General features: G+C 42.2%; 1 protein-coding gene across 2 annotated transcripts in view; it reads left to right on the forward strand.

The window, feature by feature from the left end:
• The window catches only part of GPC3 (glypican 3), a 569399-nt gene extending 558180 nt beyond the window's left edge, over window positions 1–11219 (forward strand). For both annotated transcript variants that reach the window (XM_065916257.1, XM_065916256.1), the window contains exon 8: window positions 10716–11219. In XM_065916257.1, coding sequence (XP_065772329.1) covers window positions 10716–10885 — 170 coding nt within the window. In that variant the 3' untranslated portion in view covers window positions 10886–11219. The remainder of the gene's footprint in view (window positions 1–10715) is intronic.
• Window positions 11220–22082: the final 10863 nt, after the last annotated feature.

Raw genomic sequence — 22082 nt, forward strand, 5'->3', positions numbered from 1 at the left:
TAAAGTAATGAGGACAGAGTGTATTTACTCCTTCATTGATTTTTTTAAAAAATGCATTTGTGTGACTCACAAAAGTAAATGTAAGTTTCCTGCAGTTGTATGTACATTTCTCTTAAAATAACCTCAGATTAAAATTCTTGACAAAAATTGCCCTCTTCCTTCACTCCCAATTGAGGAGCCGTATTTGCAATTCTAAGGTAGTGCTTAAATATCCATTTAAATTTTTTGGACAACTTGAATTTCAAAACATACCTTTTGGAGGTGGGTGCTTTGGTATCAGGTATACTCACACACACTCACTCCTCTATAAAGTAAAATGCCAGAGGGATGCTGCATGCACACTCCCCTTAGGAACTAGGATGTACACGTAAATGCCATTATCTTTTGGCTTCTATAGTTTTTTAATCATGGTGAAATATATATCAGAAAACACTTGTCTTTTTAGCCATTATGTATACAATTCACAGGCATTATTTACACTTGTAATGTGTGCAACCATTACCACTATTGCCAAAATTTGCCTAGTCTGCCTAGTTATATTTATAGAAATGGAATCATATACTATGTGGTATTTAGTGGCTGGCTTCTTTCACCCACAGTGTCAGTTTCCAGGATGAAGTTGTTCTGTTCAGGTATTTAAGGTTCATATAATCTTGTAGCAGGCAGCAGTACTTCATTCCTTTCTATGGCTGAATAATATTCCATCGTATGGGTAGACCACGTTTTCTTTATCCATTAATCGATGGATAGACATTTGGGTTTCTTCCACCTCCTGGCTGCTGTGAATAATCTGCTATAAACATTGGTATACAGGTATCTGGTATCTAGTACAGGTTGTTAATGCATCAGGGATAACAAGAATACAGCATTTCCAGGACCATCTTGAATTGGATCTCTGGAGGCACCTTCTAATGAAGCTTGGTTGTACAGGTGTTTGCTGGTAGCTCTGCTACAATATACACAATACACAGTTCTGACAACAGTGCTTCATCTTACTCACTCTCAAACTTCTCCAAAGGCTAATCAGTATTGAGTGAATCCACATCATCTCCCACTCTCTTCTCAATTCAGTACTATCTGGTTTTTGGCCCAACCCAACCACCCGATTGAAAGTTCTCTCAAAAATCTTGCGTTACCTTCTTGTTGACACTTTGAGTAGCTTCTTCTCAGTCCTTACTTTCCTTGACCTTTCTATAACGTTCTGCTGTGCTTTTCCTGCTCTCACTTGCCTTCTTGAAGCCTGTTTTCTTCATCTTCTCCCCTGGCCCTGGCTGAATCATGGCTCTGTCACCAGCTTCTCATATTCCAATGAGTCTCGGGCCATTACTTCCCATGGGAAGGAAAGGCTTTGAGGAACTGTGATTCCTGTGGAGCCCTTAGGCAGCCTCAGGTGAGAAGGGTCTGAATCTCTGAGAGTAATAGTTGTGACATTCCTGTGGAAGGTGGTGATCATTCTCAGGCTGGTGGCGGAAAGCCAGCACCCACACCACCCACCCACAGTGTCAGTTTCCAGGATGAAGTTGTTCTGTTTCGGGGAATATGACTTGACTCGTGATGTACCTCAACAAGTATAGCACTGGCGCACATCATAATAAGATTCTACAGCAAAATGACAGTTTCCAAATGTATTACATGATGTTCTTCTTTGTTCCTTTCTCAGTGGATGGACACAAAAGTGAGACATAGTTAGTGGCCGAATCCCATGGACACCATTTTGTATTAGACACTAAGCTTTCTGAGCCCCGTTTAAGGGCAATTACTGTGGCATTCCTCTCCTGACAAGGAAGTTGTCATCGCAAGTTACTTTAAGTCATTAATCAGGAATATGTGGTCAGAATAGCCCAGCTTTGATAGTATACAAAGCCTGGGTGACCCAAGTGTCCCATGGTGCTCTTAAAACCAATATACTAACTACCCCATACAGCAATGAAGAGTGGTAGTGAACACGTGATTCTGAGGATCTGGGACATAACCTGAAAGTCCTAGTAAATGGGAGATACTTTATGAAATCTTAACTGAGTTTGCAAATAACACCCTTTTACTCCATCATATAGCCTTGTATGTCCCAGTATAAAATAGTGTGCTTTTCCCTCTAAATCCCTGGAAAGAAGCATGCCATGGCCTCATGTCCCCACAGCCCACTGCAGTATAATCTGAAGGTACACCCAGCCCAGATTGAGAAACAGAGCTTATAGGAAGAGAGGCCAGGCCTCTCTCCATTGTATTCTTTCAACATCCTAGCAGTGTACCTAAGGGTATTTGTAGGCTGGAATTAGCTGTAGGAAATGAAGTGGGCATCTCATTGCCCCAGCCCTCTTCCAGAAGCAGTGACTAGATTGTTCCCAGAATTTGCAGTCACTTAGTTGGTGAAATTGGCAGCTCACTTATTTGTCACGAAGGCACGTTGTGAAATGGACCCTAAAAGGAGTCCCATTAGACCAATTAAAACCAGAGGCCTCAAGTGTGCCATTTCCCTCGTCTGATCTATGAAGAAGAAAATCTCCGACTCACTCCCAGAGACCTGAGGTTCATTAACAAAGTCATTTTCCTCTGCTTTCAAGTCTTAAGTAGTCATTTCACACCTGAAAGTTCACAAAGGTGGTGGTGGGGGGCGTTGATGTGGCAGGAAGGAAGGTTGTATTGAGGGGAGGACAAGGAAAACCAAGATCAATTAGGGATTCAGAAGCCAATGGCCCAAAGGCTTCTGTGGGAAGGGGCAGCAGAGTGTGCAATAGTACAATTTCTAGTGATTTCCCCAGTTTCAGCCTCGGGGGCCTACCAAGCAGTGCACTGCTGGTTTCACATACTTATGTCCCAGGGCCCAACCATACACAGCAGATACAAGACGGGGAGAGCAGTGTTGCTCTGTTGCCATATTAGGGCCTGGATTGAAGCCTTCTGCTGGTGAAGGCTTGGCAAAGAAGACACCCCCTGTTCGGCTCAGTAGCAGCATTTGCTCCTCTGGTATTGCAATGACAGTTCTTCTCTTGGGCTGCCCCTGTGAAGTCCGCCAGTTGGGGTGGGTGAGGCCCCTTTATCAGAGACTTGCCCTGCTTGATGCCCATGCCACCAGAGGGTGAGCGTTTGAATCTTCTTATATGTTCAAGACCCCAGTGGCTCTGTAAGGGCCCAAAGGCTTGTCTCACTGGCTGACAGATTTTCCTTGGCTGCCTGTGCACGCCAGCTTGATGTACCCCAGCAACTTCTCCCCCAGGGCTTAGTGTTTACGGCCTCTAGGAGATGTCAGGGTTTAAAGAAAATAAAAACAGTCCAACATGGATTTAACTCTTGCCAAGGTCTCTTATCCACCATTAGACCAGCTTAAGGAGAAAGAGGATTCAGAATTTGGTAGCTGGTGAACATCACTAGGAAGGCTCACACCCCAGGAAAAGCAACTGATTGCATCTACTTGCTTCCAGGTGCTCTGGTGGGGCAGCCAATCTTGGCTGCTGTGGGTAGAGGAATGATGGCGGCTTGAGCAGACTGTGCTCCTCACTGGGCCCCAAGAGTCTTGGAATCAGAGAGAAATAAAACTAGAAGGAAATTTAGAGTTCATCTAGTTCAGTACCTTGATTTAGCAAACTGGGGTGACTGAGGCCCAGGAGAGGTGACTTGCCAAAGGTGAAATAGTAACTCAGAGACTGAGTCAGGTCTGGAACCCAGGGCTCCAGACTCCCAGGATGGAGGCATCTTCCTTAGGAACTCCCCTAAGAGATTCTGAATAACTAAGAATGGGGTTGGTGGTAGTGGTTTCAGTCACTCAGTCATTTCTCTTTGTGACCCCATGGACCGCAGTATGCCAGGTTTCCCTGTCCTTCACCATATCCCAGAGTTTGCTCAAACTCATGTCCATTGAATCGATGATGCCATCCAATCATCTCATCTTCTGTTGTTCCCTTCACCTCCTCCTTTCAACCTTTCCCAGCATCAGGGTTTTTTCCCAATGAGTCAGCTCTTCACATCAGGTGGCCAAAATACTGGAGCTTCAGCTTTAGCATCAGTCCTTCCAATAAATATTCAGGGTTGTACCCCAGAGTAAGTGCTTCATCCAATCCAGAAAACTTTTTCCATACAAAGCTCAGGCCTAAATGACTGATGATAATTTAAAGGGATTATCTAATCTGCAACACAAAGGACAGAAGAGCAAAATGAGAGTCGTGGCTGAGTGTGTTATTAGTACAGATTGTTGGGTCTAACCCTCTGGGTGTAGTTAAACTGATGACAAATAGAAACAGATTTTTGAATTTAGCATGAAAATCTCCTTGCTGGCCCAAAAGGTTCTCACTGACATTCAACTGCAAGACAAAAACAATTTATGTACATTCTACACTATGTACCTAACCAAACATCACTGATAAACATAAAAATATGAGTGATTTAAGAGTATGGTTTGTGGTGATCCCCATAATGCATCTGGCATGTAGCAAAATAAGATGGTCTTGGTTTGGTGTAGATTTAGCTTCTTCGTAGGTTTTTGAATTTTTTTTTTTTTTAATATTTGCTACTGGCAGATCCCCAGATACTGTTCCCACAGGCTTCTTGTTTTTCCCAAGACAAGATGTCTGACAAGTCTCTCCCACCCACTTAGGGCTGTCCTCCAAACTGTTAACAATGATCTTTCTGAAAAACACAAAACAGATTGTATGGATTCCTTACTTAAAAACCTGCAGTGGCTCCCTATTGCCCACAGAATAAAGTCTTATCTTTCTTATCTGTCAAGATCTGGCCTTTATTTTCTTGTCCTTGCTGCCTTACTCTTTATCATCCAGCAAGCAACACATGCACAAACACACACTCCACAACAATGAGCATTCACGTTGCTTCCCTCCATAGAGGCTACTGGCTCGCACTGAGTGTGCCCTCTCAGCATTCTCAGGTATTGATGATTTGACTCAAGTGCAGCCCTCTGCCTGAAATGGGTAACCATCTCATTCAGCCCGGCCACAGTCCACCCATGCTTCATGGCGCAGTTATAACCCAATTGTCCAAAGGAGCCTTCCGGTAAGCTTTTATTTGGAATTTTTCTCTCTTCCTTCTTTGTTTTTAAAATTTATATTTTGGCCGTGTTGGGTCTTCATTGCAGCACACAGGCTTTCTCGAGGTGTGGTGCAGCCTTAGTTGCACCGTGGCATGTCGGATCTTAGTTTCTTGACCCGAGGTCAAACCTGCACCCCCAGCATTGGAAGGTGGATTTCTTTTTTTTTTTTTTTTGGCAGTATAATTGCATTACAACTTTGTGTTAGTTTCTGCCGTACAACAACGTGAATCAGACATCCCCTTCCTTTTGAACCTCCCTCCCAACCCCCATCCCACCCCCTAGATCATCACAGAGCACCAGGTTTACCACTAGCTAGCTATTTTATACATGGTAGTCAAGGTACTCTCTCAGTATGTCCCACCCTCCCCTTCTCCACCCCATGTCTACACATCTATTCTCTCTGTCTGCATCTCTATTCCTGCCCTGCAAATAGGTTCATTTTTCTAGATTTCACATATATGCATTAATATATGATATTTTTCTCTTTCTGACTTACTTCACTCTGTATGACAGACTCTAGGACCATCCACATCACTACAAATGACCCAGTTTCATTCCTTTTCATGACTGAGTAATCTTCATTGTATATATGTACCATATCTTCTTTATCCACTCATCTGTCAATGGACATCTAGGTTGGGAAGGCTGACTCAACCACTAGACAAGGGAAGTCCCTTCTCTCCTTTCTAATCCCCTGGTGTTTCATTTTTGCCTTTATCTGAACCCTTTCGACTTTCTGCCAAGTGTCTTGTTGGTTTGTCTGTTGGTCTGTAATCCCACCATAGTGTGGATTCCTAAAGGCAAACTTTAAGTCTTTCTCCAATCTTCTAGCTCAATGCTTGGGACATAGTAGTCTGCTGTTCAGTTCAGTTCAGTCGCTCAGTCATGTCCGACTCTTTGCGACCCCATGAATCGCAGCACGCCAGGCTTCCCTGTCCATCACCAGCTCCCAGAGTTTACTCAAACCCATGTCCATCGAGTCGGTGATGCCATCCAGCCATCTCATCCTCTGTCGTCCCCTTCTCCTCCTGCCCCCAATCCCTCCCAGCATCAGGGTCTTTTCCAATAAGTCAGCTCTTCGCATGAGGTAGCCCAAGTATTGGAGTTTCAGCTTCAGCATCAGTCCTTCCAATGAACACCCAGAAATGATCTCCTTTAGGATGGACTGGTTGGATCTCCTTGCAGTCCAAGGGACTCTCAAGAGTCTTCTCCAATACCAAGTTTGTTGAATTAAACTGGATTATATTTCCCCTGTCCAGGAATGTCCAAGCTTATCTTAACCAAATCTCTATTTCCTCTGTGTCCCATAGTGCCTCCTTGTCATGCTAAGCTGTCCTCTTCATCTCTATTCTTCATGATGGTGGCCCAGGCTCAGAATGTATCTTTGCTGGGACCCCCATCGGTATCAGCCACAGGAGCCTGTCTATAGGACTGAGCGATAAAGCTTTACTGCTGCTGGGTGGGAAGCCTCGGGAAACCCACAGCCACAGCTTAGGAAGCACAGGAAGGTATTTTTCTGAATATTCCTAGGATCATCTGGAGGTAGGAGACTTGGCCCAGCTTTGTACCAGGTGTGTGTCTGATGGCCTTGGCCATCATTGCTGATTGCTTCAGGAAAATAGAGCTGATAATAAAAACCATTTGGGGTCCCAAAACCTAAACCTCTTTTCAGTATTTCACAAAGCTTAAGAAGGCTACTTAATCAACTATGTGCTTGGTTGTATGTGAAAACATTGACTTCTCTCATGCGCTTTTTCCTATTGATGTATAGTTGATTTACAATGTTCTGTTCCTGCTCTATAGCAAAGTGATTCAGTTATACACATATATACACCTTTTTTCTATTTTCCATTATGGTTTATCACCAGATATTGACTACAGTTCCCTGTGCTCTATAGTAGGACCTTGTTGTTTATCCATTTTATATGTAGTAGTTTGTATCTGCTAATCCCAAACTCCCATCCTACCCCTGCCCTCCCTCCTCCTTGACAACCACAAGTCTGTTCCCTATGTCTGTGAGTCTGTTTCTGTTTCATAGATAAGTTCATTTGTGTCATATTTTAGATTACACACATGTAAGTAATATCATATGGTATTTGTATTTCTCTTCCTGACTTCACTTAGTATGATAATCTCTACATCATCCATATTCCTACAAATGGCATTACTTCATTCCTTTTTATGGCTGAGCGATATTCCATATATATGTGTGTGTGTATTTATACACACACCAGATCTTTATTCATTCATTTGTGGATGAATATTTAAGTTGCTTCCATATCTTGGCAATTGTAAATAATGATGCTGTGAACACTGAGGTGCGTGTATCTTTTTGAATTATAGTTTTGTTCAGATATACACCCAGGAATGGGATTGATGGATCATATGTCAACTCTGTTTTTAGCTTTCTGGGATATCCTCCATAATGTTTTCCATAATGGCTGCACCAACTTATATTGCCACCAACAGTGTAGGAGGGTTCCCTTTTCTCCACACCCTCTCCAGCATTTGTTATTTGTAGGGTTTCTAATGATAGCCATTCTGACTGGTGTGAGGTGATATCTCATTGTGGTTTTGATTTGCATTTTTCTAATAATTAGTGATATTGAGCATCTTTTTATTGCCTGTTGGCCACCTGTATGTCTTCTTTGGAGAAATGTCTATTTAAGTCTCAGGCCCATAAGACCTAAGTTGGGTTGTTGGGGTTTTTGTTGTTGTTGCGTTGTATGAACTGTTTGTATGTTTTGGAAATTAAGCCGGTGTTGGTCACATCATTTGCAAATATTTTCTCCCAGTCTGTAAGTTGTCTTTTTTCTTCATTTATTTCATCTGGTTTTTAGTTCTCATTGGCAGGATATTTTCACTAATTGAGTTGTTTTTTTTTTTTTCCCAAGAAGGAACCCATTACTACTCAATCACTGCAGTATATTTGGTATATAAAATTTTTCAATTTGTGTATGGTATAGCTCCATGTGAGGTTCAGAGTTAGCCCTGTGTTCAAAGAACACCTCTGCCACTTACCAGATGTGTAAATATGGGCAAAAAAGTAACCTGAGCTTGAGCTTCCTCATCAGTAAAATGGGAATTATAATACCTATTTCATAACATTGCTGAGAGTGTTCAATTACATGAGATCATGTATATAAAAGGTACTTAGCACAGTGCCTGGCACACAACGAGGACTCAATAATTGGTAGTCATTTTTATAATTTCAAAACATAGATCCTAGATATAGACATAACAAAAGATGTATTGGGTGGTACAAAGATGAGAAACTGCTGGATTTAAATAATTCCTGGGTGTACCATAACTGCTATAGTAGACAAAAGTGTGTAGTGTTCATGGATTATTTGAAGAGCAAGATAAATAGTAGGGGAACTGAGTGGTCACAGTAGTAGATGTTGTTTGTTTAATCCTGATGTTGGGCAAGGGGAATATCCGGAAAATGAATCTGAAAGCACTGCTGAGAGGGCTCTCATTCAGGTCAGTCCTAAAAATACTCCTCTTCATTTAAGTTGAGAAGTTGCCGTGAGACTCAAGGCTGGGCTTTCAACAGATCCAGCCATATGTGTTCTCAATGCTGGTGAAATCTGATCAGGCCCTATAAGCCTGCACTGTCCTTGCCGACTGACAGCTGACCTCCGCCTGCTGCTCTGCACCATTCACCTTGCAGACAGAGGTCTGATTTCCAAGCAAAGCATTGCTCTTTGTTCTTTTTCTCTTTGATTTTCTTTGTATCTAGTTATTTTGGGGGGAGAAGGAATGGAGATTAGTCTGTTGATTTGCTTTTCCCTCAGTAAGAGGGTTCACGGGAAATTTTGATTTGAATTATTATCAGCAATGAAGAAGAAACACTTTCTCAGCTTCAGAAGAGCACAATGTGGTCAGATTCCTATATATTGAAAGTTAGGACATCATTTCTTTGTACAGCAATGGAAAATAATTATAGTTCATTACAAAATAGAAAAATTATTTGTATTGAATATGATAAGCAAAGGACTCAATGAAATATGCATTCAGATTAATAGGAAAAACATCAATACCAATTAGATAAGAAGGCAAAGGATATGAACTGTCCTTCATTAGAAATATAATTAGTGAACAAAAAAAACGTTCATCTATTCTAGTAATTGCACGTGTGCTCAGTCGTGTCCAACTCTTTGCGACCCCATGGACTACACCCCACCAGGCTCCTCTATCCATGGGATTCTCCAGGCAAGAATACTGGAGTGGGTTGCCATGCCCTCCTCCAGGGGATCGTCCCAATCCAGGGAATGAACCCGCATCTGTGTCTCCTGCATCGGCAGGCAGATTCTTTACCACTGCGCCACCTGGGAAGTCCATACTGGTAATCAGATACATGCAAATTAAAGAAACTGTGAGGTGTCATCTTATACAGACTACAATATCTTTTTTTATTGAGACATAGTAAACTTGGTTCCCTCATCATTGCTAGTGGCATTATAAACTGCAATAGCCCTTTGGAAAGTAGCACTGCGGACTGTGTAATCAGAGCCTTTGGCTTTGATCACCTTGACTTTGCTGTCTGCTCTCAGCAATGCCAGGTGTTAACAGCAGCCCTGGTCTTAGGCCCTGCTCTGCACACATCCTGGACCAGCTGAGTCCCCACACTTTCTTCCTGTGACTTATTGCATGTTCCATCCGCTGTAAGAGGAGCTCTTCCTTCCTCTTCCTTCCTTCCTTCTGCAGAATCCTAGTCATTTCCTCTGTGCCTGTTGCTAGGCATCTCCATGTCCCCAAGAGATCTTTCTGGCTCCATTGGCCACAGGACAGTTGGCTGCTGAAGTTGCTCACAGCACATCACCTTCACAAGATATTGAAATAGAAACATTGGTGACCGAGTCTAGAAAAGCCAAAGGAAAAGATTTGCACTCTAAATCTGGAAAAGCAAATCTAAAAGAAACTGAGCCCTGGGCCAACCGTCTTTAATTTCCTGATACACCACTATCAACTTATGGGGGACTTTTGAGTTAGGCCAACCCCGGTTTCTTTTCAGAATCATGAAGATATCTCATAAATGGTAGGCAGTCAAAGAAGGACTGTTACCCATAGGCCTCTCCTTAGTCTTAATTTACTTGATATAAGTTTAAATCCTATGCATATCATGTGTGTGTGTGTGTGTGTTGGCAGTCAGAAGTGAAAAGACCCTATAGATAAAAGAAGAAATATTTCAGAAAAATAAAACAACTTTCAATGGCAAACTACCTTACTGTCAACTCTAAGGCAAGGCTCCCAGGGGTGCAGGACACAGTAAAGGTACCCTGGGGGTTCACCACATCCCCTCCCCCACCAACACACATACACATGAGAACACGCATGTTACCCACATGGCATAGCCTTGCCACCAGCAGACATGACAAGGGCCAGTGTGCACCCCAGGGTGTGGGTGGAGCCAAAGGCAGGAGGGGAGTGGCCAGCTTGCGTGCGCCTTGCTGGTGTGCTCTCTGGCAGGAACACCACTAGCCCTCTTCCTCGGGCGGGCCCCCAACTCCACACCCATGTTTTCTTCCCATCTCCCGGCGGCCTTCCTTTCAAGGAAAGGAAGAACTCAAAGCTGTGCTAACCCAGCAGTCCAGACACGTAACTGGGCCATGAAGAGTGCACACCTGAGGCCGTTGGTGAACCTGCATTTAAAGTCTTTCTTCTCTCTCGGCAGAACTGGCTTATGATCTGGACGTGGACGATGCTCCTGGAAGCAAGCAGCATGTGAACCAGAAGGACAATGAGATAGTTGCCTCTCACAACCTTGGGAATGGCCATCCTCCCCTGAAGCTTCTCACCAGCTTGGCAATCTCTGTGCTGTGGTTTTTCCTCCTGGTGCACTGACTGCCAAGCTCACAGTATATGTGCTGCCCTTCAGCACCCTGTGGTCTCCCTCTATAAAGGGAACCACCTTTTTCTTTTTCCCTATTTTTTTATCTTCTGTACCTCCTTCAGCCATTAAGTAGAAGACTAACCCTGCGTTACGTTTTCGAAAATCACATGGCATCTCCGTAAGGAGGGCAAATTTTAGTGGTAGTATAGATTCTTTTGCAATAAAGAAAATCAAATTGTGCCAAATTATTTTCCTATGTTTGGCTGCTAGAACATGGTTGCCATGTCTTTCTCTCTGTCTTTCCCTTTGCATGAATTTCTTTGGAAAAAAAAAATAATAAACACTCAAATAAAAATGCGTTGAGTCTTTTTTGTAAGCCCTCATACATGGTGACCATGAAGTGCTTTCCTCCTCCTCACCTAGCTTTCTATTCCATATAAGAAAATCCCTCTCCCTCCCTATCTTTTGGGTGAGTATCAGTCTTGGCCCCAAGCTCCAGTCAAAGCCAATCCCTCCCAACACACACCCCATCCATAATCTCCACTTAGATAGGTTAGAAGGAATTCCCTGATAGTCCAGTGGGTAAGACTCCATGTTCCCAACACAGGGGGGCTGGGTTTGATTGCTGATCAAGGAACTAGATCCCACATGCTGCTACTAAAGCTCCCGCATGCTGCAACTAAGACCCAGCGCAGCCAAATAATTTTGAAAAATAAATGGGTTAGAGTGTCTTGCCTATGAAACTAAAGACACATCAAAATAGTCCCCCCATCTCTCTTTACAAATTTCACTTTGCTGAAAACGTTTTGCCCAACTAGAAATCCTCTGTATGGATCATGTACATTATTCTTCCTTCCCCCCTACCCAGAGAGGGGTCCCCAAGGGTACAAAGGAGTACTTCCCCCAGCTTCCTTGCTCCCTGTCACTCTTCCCCAGGGGTTGCCACATGACAAGGCCAGGAGTTGTCCTGGGTCAGGTCATAGGGGTTGTTGTCAGGAGACCCAGGATTATAGGAAGCAACGCAGCTCTTGGCCTCAGACAGGTTCCTTCAACAGTTGTCTTTTTTCACAACTAGGCCTTGCATACCTGTTGGCTGTCAGGCACTCTACCAGCTGCAAGATGATAGAAAACCAAACAGATTGGATCCCGCTCTCATGGAGTGGAAGGTCTGGCACCAATACTAATTCCAAAACCAACTTTCTGTCCATTGTAGGCCCAGTATTATCACTGAAAACTGTGTTTCACACATACACCAGCCCAATAATGATGCCGATGCTGCTCTTTGAGTGTTCTCCTGCCAAAGAACCTCAGGAATGACTGACTTGACATTGTTTCCAAGGCCTGGCTTATTGCCCATTTGCCAGATCTGGTCACCAGAAACATTGTTGACTCTTTTTATAAGTGGGACCTCAACACCCACCTGAGGGCAAGGAGAAGCAAAGCTGAAGGATGAGGAAAGAGAGGAGCTGGGCATACAGTCGGAGTGTGAGCCAAGGTCAGGGAAGGGCTGAGACATCCCCTTTGACTCTGGGAGGCGGTCCCAACCAGGAGCTCCCATTTCTGCAGGGTGACAGGAGGAAGGGGGGGGTCATTTCTCACAACTTATGGGTCAACAACACACTTTCATCAGGGTCTCCTGAGGAGCACAAGTTCCTGGTAGCCATGTTCATCCTTTGCAGAAATTTTTGCAAATACAAATTGGAAACTTCTGGTTTAGCATTTCCTTCACTTGGTTTTGGTCAAGGCAGAATCAGTGGTGTTTGTTAGCATCTTTCAATGATTTGTAGTGGTTGGTAAAACTTGAACGGGCATTATCTTTTAAACATCATTATTTCTGTATTTGAGTAAGATTTATGAGAATCATTATTCTTTGATTCATGAAACCTAAATACTGCAAAAGTTTGTTCCTTGGACTCAAGAGTATGCCAGGCTACACTACCAGCAGACCAGAAGGCTCAAAAGCCCAGTTAGCGCCTAATGGCTGTCCCTGTCACTTGACAGCAAGGTTTTAATTAATGTGGCAAAAATGTGACCCTGAGATTGGGTTTTATGCCTGCAAACAGAAGGGCACCATCTTAAAGTCCTTTTCTCCTCTCTAGGAGACGAAAGGGACTGTTTTTGAACATCTTTCACATTCACTTCCCTTCTTTAGTCCTCAGTTTCCCTCTTGTAAAAGGGACAATCCAGTCCAAATGTCTAGCTTATTTTTTGCTCTGATTTTGTGGCATCATTGGTCCCAAAAGGAAGTAAGTGCCGGTCCCTCTGCCCTGTGATGGAATTATGCATGTGCTGTTGCCACGTGCCTCTCAAGACGTTGCCAGCTTCAGGTCATATTTGATACACTTCAGTTCCCAGAACATGACCCAAGCCAGACAGTGTTTCTGTAATCTCGGTACACCACCACTACAATTCATGCCCACTGAGTGATGACCAACAGAAGACTCTATATAAAGTCCAAGGCCTTCTGGCTTCAGCTAAATGGTCGGAATTAGAATAACCACTCACACTTACAAAACATGGAAAATCCACCATCTCCTATTGACATTTTACTTTTACTCAATGGCCTGTCTCTCTCAGCATTTTATCCATGCCTTTTCCTATTTCTCTGTATTTATTCTCCTAGTTCAGAATCTAGTTTCATAGCTAGTTGCTAGTAGCTTTATAACTTTGAACTGTTTATCTTACCTTTGCTTTAAACATCCTACATGTATTCTGTTAAGATGACAGTTTTGTCCTTAGACTAAGCCTGTGTACATGTGTGCTAAGTCACTTCAGTCATGTCCGACTCTTTGTGATCCTATGCAGTGTAACCTGCTGAGCTCCTCTGTCCATGGGATTCTTCAGGCAAGAATACTGGAGAGGGTTGCCATGCCCTCCTCCAGGGAATCTTCCTGACCCAGGGATCGAACCCATATCTGTTTCCTGCATCGGTAGATGGGTTCTTTACCACTAGCACCACCTGGGAGGCCTTAGACCAGGCTCAGTAGTTGGAAAGTTGCACCATCTTGGGAGTTTTCAGGCCTCTTTCTCGTTGGATCCATGTGTGAACTTCCACCAGCTCAACTCTGATATTTTGAACAAGGTTAAATCATGTAACAACATACTGAATCCTTAGGTTGAAAAGGGCCCATTAGTTCATCCCACAACCCGTGTTTGATTAGCACCTAAGGCAGAGCTCCCACAAGGTTGCAAAGCAGACTATTTGGTTGCTGGACACCTCCAATTTTTAGAAAGTTCATTTTTTTCAAAAGAAATATACACAAGTAATCAAAATCTAATTGTACATCATCATGTAAAGTTTAAAACATGACATTTGTCTCATGATTCTATACCCCATAGTTAGTATTAAATATTGATTGAAATATTTCCACTTATTTTTCTTGCTTTGTATGTATATATTCACACACATGAGATTATAATGAATGTATAAGTCTATAATATGAATCAGTCTTTGATAGGTTGAGCCTAAATCTGCCTTCCTGTAATTTCTACCCATTGTTCTTGGCTCTTCCATAATGACCAACATGAGAGTAAAAGGATACCACTTTTCACACAGCTGTCTTTAATAATTTTCAATCAGTGACTCTTGCCTCTTCTGGGCTGGATTTCTTCAACTCATTCACCTGTTCCCTGCTCCAGTGGGTCAGTGGTCCTTTCATGCTGTTGTACTGATAGCTGAGCTCAAGGTGCAGCTGGAGCCTGTGCAGAATGGAGCATGGGTTTTCAAGTTTCAGCAAAAGCCCGAGACCTCCACCTCCTTAGAATGCAGACACTTAGAGGCCACGTCACATTCCTCATGAAGGATGGGCTTGTGGCCAACTGAAACCCCCAGGTGTTTTTGCATGAATGGCTGCCAAGCCAGGTCTCTTCCATCCCATACTCATGTAACTGATTTTTTTAAACCAAATTCCAGGGGCCTTTGATTTTACTTGTCTAGATATTGGACCAGACAGTATACACTATGTGTGTGAGAGAGAGACAGAGAACAAGAACAGGGGGAGAAATTTTTCTTCTTGCCAAGGCCATACATTTTTGGAAGTCTTCTTTTGGAATAACTGTTGAGCCAGTTTATGTACCATACAGGAAAATTAGCCTCATTTCTTTATAGTCACACCTTGTTTGGAACCAAAAATAATGTTCTTCAGCTTGATCACCCACCTCATTCACTGCCAAGTAGCTTTTAGCTGTTTCCAAAAATCAAATTTGCCTCCAAGAAACAAAGGCCTCCCTGAGAAGATTCCAAAGAATAGGCTATGGGATATGGAGGGGTTTTCCCTCGAAGAAAAGTTCTACAGTATTTGAGGACACTGTACATCTTGGAAGGACACAGCATTAGTTTGAATATAAAAGGTCTGCTAGGTTTGCCAAGGAACCGACAAAATAAGCTCATCACTTTTTATTCATTTTTATATGTTTGGAAACAAATACATTGATTTTGAAAGTTTCACATTAAAAATAGATGGAAAAGAACAAAATGGCAGAGTAGGAAGACACAGAATTCACCTCCTCCCCAACACACATCAAAAATAACTCTACATTTGGAGCAATCTCACTGAAAACTAACAAGACTAACATAAAGGCTCTTCTACAACCAAGGCTAAAAGAATCCACACAGAATCAGGTAGGAAGGGAAGAGAAGTGATGGAGTTGGGACCTTTGTCCCTGGAAGGGGACACAGAATGGGGGGAGGGGGTGAAAAATGCAGAGATCATCAGCGGGAAGGGAGCAGTTCCAGCCACACATTGGGCATGGAGGCCTGGGAAGATGAGCCCCCTTAGCTACTTTGAAAATCAGTGGGACAAACAGGAGGGCTATAAGAAACCTAGACTCCGCTAGTGAAGTGCATGCATACACTTGCTTACTCCTGAAACAAGGCAGAAAAAGAGTGAAATTGTATGAGATTCTGTCTAGTTTCCCACGACCACTCCAACGAGCACCCTAGACTGAGCCACACGTTCACTGTGCCCACTTGCTTCACAATGCAGCTCTACACTAGGGTAAAGGCTGCCATGAGAGGAGTGATCAGTCATGAGGGAATGTGCCAACCCAGACCCAGAAGAGCATCTGAACAGCACAGGGGCAGACATTACTGGTACTTACAGAGGCAGCACATCAGAAGTGGCCCCAGACTCTGACTGGTCAGGTGGCCACAGCCCAGGCCAGTAGACCCACACTATGCACCCATACCTGGCCCCTCTTCCTGTATGGAACCCTGCTCCCTCTAGGGCAAGGGTTCTGGTGCTGGGAGGAGGGAAAGCACACACTTAGAAGGAATGGAGCCAGCTTGGACACAAACTTTAGGGCTTCTGCTCCAGCAACGTGGGACCCAACCACCACTCTAATAGGGTGTTTTTTGGCCACTAAGCAAAGAAGTAGACCATATTTGGCTCTGGTTCTAGCCCCTCTATCTCCAGCCCCACCTCCCACCATGGTGATAGCTGCCAGCACACCTTGGGTGAAGACATAACTCACATGCATGTCAGATCCAGCTCTCCCACCAAAGCCACTGGGCACATGCAGACTGCAGAGGGATACTCCCACAGAAGCACACACCTTCAAGACTACAACAGGTAACTCTTTCAGTTGCCTAATTTCACAGAAACAGAGAAAGTTAAGCAAAATAAAAAGCAGAGAAATTTGTTTCAATTGACAAAACAGGAGAAAATCCCTGAAAAAAGAACAAGTGAAACAAAAATAACGTACCAGATAAAGAGTTCAAAGCAGAAGTCATAGGAATGCTAACTGAATTAAAGAAAAGAATAGATGAGCACAGCGAAAATTTTAACAAGGAACTAGAAACTGTAAAAAAAAAAAAAACAAACTCAGTCAGAAGTGAAAAATAATGTATAATAATAACAATAAATGAAGTGAAAAACATACTCTGGTGGCTCAGATGGTAAAGAAAAACACACTAGAAAGAATTAATAACAGACTAGGTGGTACAGAAGAACACATAAGTGATCTGAAAGACAGAAGAGTGGAAAGTGTTAACTGCTCAGTCAGGTCTGACTCTTGGCAACCCCATGGACTATAGCCCGCCAGGCTCCTCTGTATATGGAATTCTCCAGGCAAGAATACGGGAGTGGGTAGCAATTCCCTTCTGCAGAGTATCTTCCCAACCCAGGGATGGAACCTGGGTCTCCCACATTGCAGGAAGGTTCTTTACCATCTGAACCACCAAGAATAGTGGAAACGATCCAGTGATCCAGTAAGAACAGCACAAAGGATTTCCCTGGTGGTCAGTGGTTAAGAATCCACCTGCCAATGCAGGGGACACAGGTTTGATCCTTGGTATGGGAACATTCCACCTGCTGTGGAACGACTAAGCCCTTGCACCACAACTATTCAGCCTGTGCTCTAGAGTCCGAGAGCCACAACTAAGGATAGTCCCCACCCACCACAACTAGAGAGAGCCTGTGTGCAGCAACGAAGACCCAGTGTAGCCAAAACATTCACAAAACAAAACAGCAAAAAGAAAAACAAATTTTAAAAAATGAGAATAGTTTAAGGGACGCCTGAAGCAATATAAAGTATACCAACATTTTCATTATAGGGGTCTCTAAAGGAGAAGAGAGAAAAAGGTGAAAAATATACTTGATGAAATTGGAATGGAAGAAATAAAACTGTCACTATTTGCAGATGAACTGATACTACATATATAAAACCCTACCATATAACTACACAAATCAGCCATAATTATACATATGGCTGATTTGTGTTTTTGTACAGCAGAAACCAATATGGCATTATAAAGCAATTTTCCCCTGATTAAAAATAAATTTAAAAATAAATAAAAGTTGAGAAAAATAAAATTAATGGCTAATGAAAATAAGCAAATCCTAAAGTCTTCACCAGAAAGAGAAATCAAAGAAAAAAATATCCTGTTTAAGACCACATCAAAAAGAACAAACTACCTAGATATAAAATTAACCAAGGATGCAAAAGGCCTATTCTCTGAAAACTATAAAACACTGATGAAGGAAATTGAGGACAATACAAAGAAATGGAAAGACACCCTGGGTTCACTGATGGGAAGAATTAATATTGTTAAAATGTCCATACGCCCAAAGCAATCTATAGACTTAATGCAATCCCTTTTAAAAAAAATCTCATATTTTTCAGAATTATAAATAACCCTAAAATTTATACAGAACCACAAAAGATCCCAGATTTCCAAAGCAACCTTGAGAGGAAAAAAAAATCAACAAACTGGAAGTATCATGCTCCCTAACTTAGACTATACAACAAAGCTACAGTAATTAAAACAGCATGATACTGTCACAAAACAGACACATAGATCAGTGAAACCAATAACCCCAAAATAAATCAACTCACCTATGATCAATTAATCTACAACAAAGGAGGCAAGAATATACAAACGGGAAAAGATAATTTCTTCAAGAAGCGGTACTGAGAAAACTGGGCAGCCACATGTAAAACAATGAGATTCAAACATACCCTCATACCACATACAAAAGTAAACTCAAAAGGCTTTAAAGGCTTAAATGCAAGAGGGAAACCATAAAACTCCTAGAAGAGAACAGAGGAAGACTACTCACTGACATAACCTGTGGCAATATTTTCTTGGATCGGTCTCCTAAGGTAAAAGAAATAAAAGCAAAAATAAATAAATGGGTTTTGCACAGAAAAGGAAACCATTGACAATACAAAAAGACGACCTATGGAATGACAGAATATTTGCAGGTCATTTGAATATTTGCAGGTCATTTTGCAGGTCATTTTGCAGGTCATTTGAAGGTAATATACAAAATATACAAATAGCACAGACTACTCAATATGTAAAAAAAAAAAAACTATCAAAAAATGGACAGAAAGCCCAGATAGACATTTTTCCAAAATAGACATACAGATGGCCAACAGAAACATGAAAAAATGTTCAACATCACTAATTATTAGAGAAATGCAAAACAAAATCACAATGCAATATCACCTCACATCTGTCAGAATGGCTACCATCAAAAAGTCTACAAATAACAAATGTTGGAGAGAATGTGGAGAAAAGGGAATATTGAAACACTATTGGTGGGAATGTAAATTGGTAAAGCCACTATGGAAAATAGTGTTTAATATGAAGGTTCTTCAAAAAAATGAAAATAGAACTACCACAGGATCAAGCAATTCCACTCCTGGGAATATATACCCACTAAAATGAAGACACTAATTTGAAAAGATAAATGCACCCCCAATGTTCATTGCAGCATTATTCACCATAGTCTTGACATGGAAGCAATCCCTGCTTTTATGGGGATTCACATCTATTGGGGAGACAAGAAATTACAATATAAACATTAGAATAGAAGTATACACAGGATGTGAGGGAGAGCATAGAATGGGGAACATACTATGGTCAATGGTGAGGGAAATAATCCTTGAAGAAAGTGTAGAAGAAAGCATAGAAATTTCCTGGTTTTCAAAGAAAATGTAGAAATGCTACAGATTACAAAGGAGACAGAGTGTCTTCGGCAGAGCAGTGTGACATAGGTCCATAGTGGATCATGCACACAGCTATTGCATTATTGGCCATTGTGGGGCACCATGGGACTCCAGGGTGCCCATCCATGAGACAAGAAACTCATGTGGAGCATACACAGAGCATGCAAGGACGGGCACAATAAAGGACAGAAATGATAGGGACCTAACAGAAGCAGAAGAGATTAAGAAGAGGTGGCAAGAATATATAGAAGAACTGTACAAAAAAGGCCTTAATGACCAGGATAACCACAATGGTGTGGTCACTCACCTAGAGCCAGACATTCTGGAGTGTAAAGTCAGATAGGCTATGAACAAAGCTAGTGGAGGTGATAGAATTACAGCTGAGCTATTTAAAATCCCCAAAGATGATGTGTCAAAGTGCTACACTAAATATGCCACCAAATTTGGAAAACTCAACAATGGTCACAGGACTGGAAAAGGTCAGTTTTTATTCCAATCCCAAAGAAAGACAATGCCAAAAAATGTTTAAACTACTGCACAATTGTGCTCGTTTCACATGCTAGCAAGGTAATACTCAAAATCCTTCACACTAGGCTTCAACAGTATGTGAACTGAGAACTTCCAGATGTATAAGCTGGGTTTAGGAAAAGCAGAGGAACCAGAGATCAAATTGCTAACATCTGCTAGATTGTAGAGAAAGCAAGGGAATTCCAGAGAAACATCTACTTCTGTTTCACTGACTATGCTAAAGCCTTTGACTGTGTGGATTACAACAAACTGTGGGAAATTATTCAAGAGATGGGAATACCAGACCACCTTACCTGCCTCCAAAAAAAACCTGTATGCAGGTCAAGAAGCAACAGTTAGGACCAGACATGAAACAACAGACTGGTTCCAAATTGGGAAAGGAGCACGTCAAAGCTATATATTGTCACCCTGTTTACTTAATTTATATGCAGAGTACATCATGTGACATGCCAGGCTGGATGACTCACAAGCTGGAATCAAGATTGCTGGGAGAACTATCAACAAACTCAGATATGCAGATGATACCACTGTAATGGCAGAAAGTGAAGAGGAATGAAAGAGTCTCTTGATTAGGATGAAATAATAGTGAAAAGGTTGGCTTAAAATTCAACATTCAAAAACTAAAATCATGGCATCCAGTCTCATCACTTTATGACAAATAGATGGGATGGGGGAATGGAAACAGTGGCAGATTTTATTTTCTTGGACTCCAAAATCACTGCAGAAGGTGACTGCAACCATGAAATTAAAAGACACTTGCTACTTGGAAGAAAAGGCATGACAAACCTAGACAGAGTATCAAAAAATAGAGATATCACTTTGCCAACAAAGATCCATAGAGTCAAAGTTATGATTTTTCCAGTAGTCATGTACGGATGTGAGAGTTGGACCATAAAGAAGGCTGAGTGCCAAAGAATTGATACTTTCAAACTGTGGTGCTCAAGAAGACACTTGAGATTCCTTTGGACACCAAGGAGGTCAAACCAGTCAGTCCTAAAGGAAATCAACCCTGAATATTCATTGGAAGGACTGATGCTGAAGTTGAAGCTCCAATACTGTGGCCACCTGATGCGAAGAGCCAACTCATTGGAAAAGACCCAGATGCTGGGAAAGATTGAAATTAGGAGGAGAAGGGGATGACAGAGGATGAGATGGTTGGATGGCATGGCCAACTCAATGGACATGAATTTGAGCTAACCCTGGGAGATAGTGGAGGACAGGGAATCCTGGCATGCTGCAGTCCATGGGGTTGCAAAGAGTCAGACGTGACTTAGTGACTGAACAACACAGAGCACCATGTAGTGGTTAGAAGCAATAAGTATTTACAGCCAGCAGGATGAGTCTATCTCAAAAGCATAATATGAGCAAAAAAGCAAGAAACTGAATGGACTATATTGCATCTAATCTTTGCAATGAATGAAGATATATTCACAGAAGACAATACACATTTTACAAAAAAATGCACACACACACTAAAAAGCAAACACTGAGCATGTTAGAATGGTTGCTCTTGCACAGAGGGGAGCAGGAGTGGGCTTTGGGAATAAAAAGGAATAAATAAGTCAAACAGAGCAAGAAAAAGAGCCTTGTCTTGACTAACTCTGATGATATACAGTGAACTGAGCAGTTATCTTTAACTCAACCTTTTGGACCCGAAGTCACAAACAAAACCAAACTTGAAGAAGAGAGGGAAAGAGGGAGGCTTTGAATTTTGGGAGAAACATCTTTGCTCTAAGGCCTGGCACAGAGTAGGTGCTCAGTAAACACACATTGAGAGAATGAACAAATGAGCAGTCCACACGTTCTACCTCAAGCCACTTGAAACTATTGGCTAAGCAAATGTGCTTTCAATCATGTGGCGTGCGGAGGTGATTCAGAAGTGACCCATAGAGTCCCCAAAGTCTCAGTTTGAGACAATATATTTAAGAGCTCCTTCAGACAGATAATTATTGCTTTCTTTTGGGGTGAAAATCCCATTTCCAGTACCTTTAGGCAATGAAACTGTAATATTTATTCTGCTTTATTAGAGTCTTGAGCTCATAGAGATAGATGATGAACATTAACTCCCTCATTTTACCAATGTAGAAACGGAGGCCCAGAGAGGCTAGGGGACATGTGTAAAGTCATACAGCAGGTAAGTGCAAAGTCAGTACTGACTCAACCAGAGCCTCTCCCATCACGTTATATATACCCTGTCAGCTGGAAAGAGCAGAATTAACAAATGGT

Source organism: Muntiacus reevesi, chromosome X, assembly GCF_963930625.1.
Source record: "Muntiacus reevesi chromosome X, mMunRee1.1, whole genome shotgun sequence".
NCBI lineage: Eukaryota > Metazoa > Chordata > Mammalia > Artiodactyla > Cervidae > Muntiacus > Muntiacus reevesi.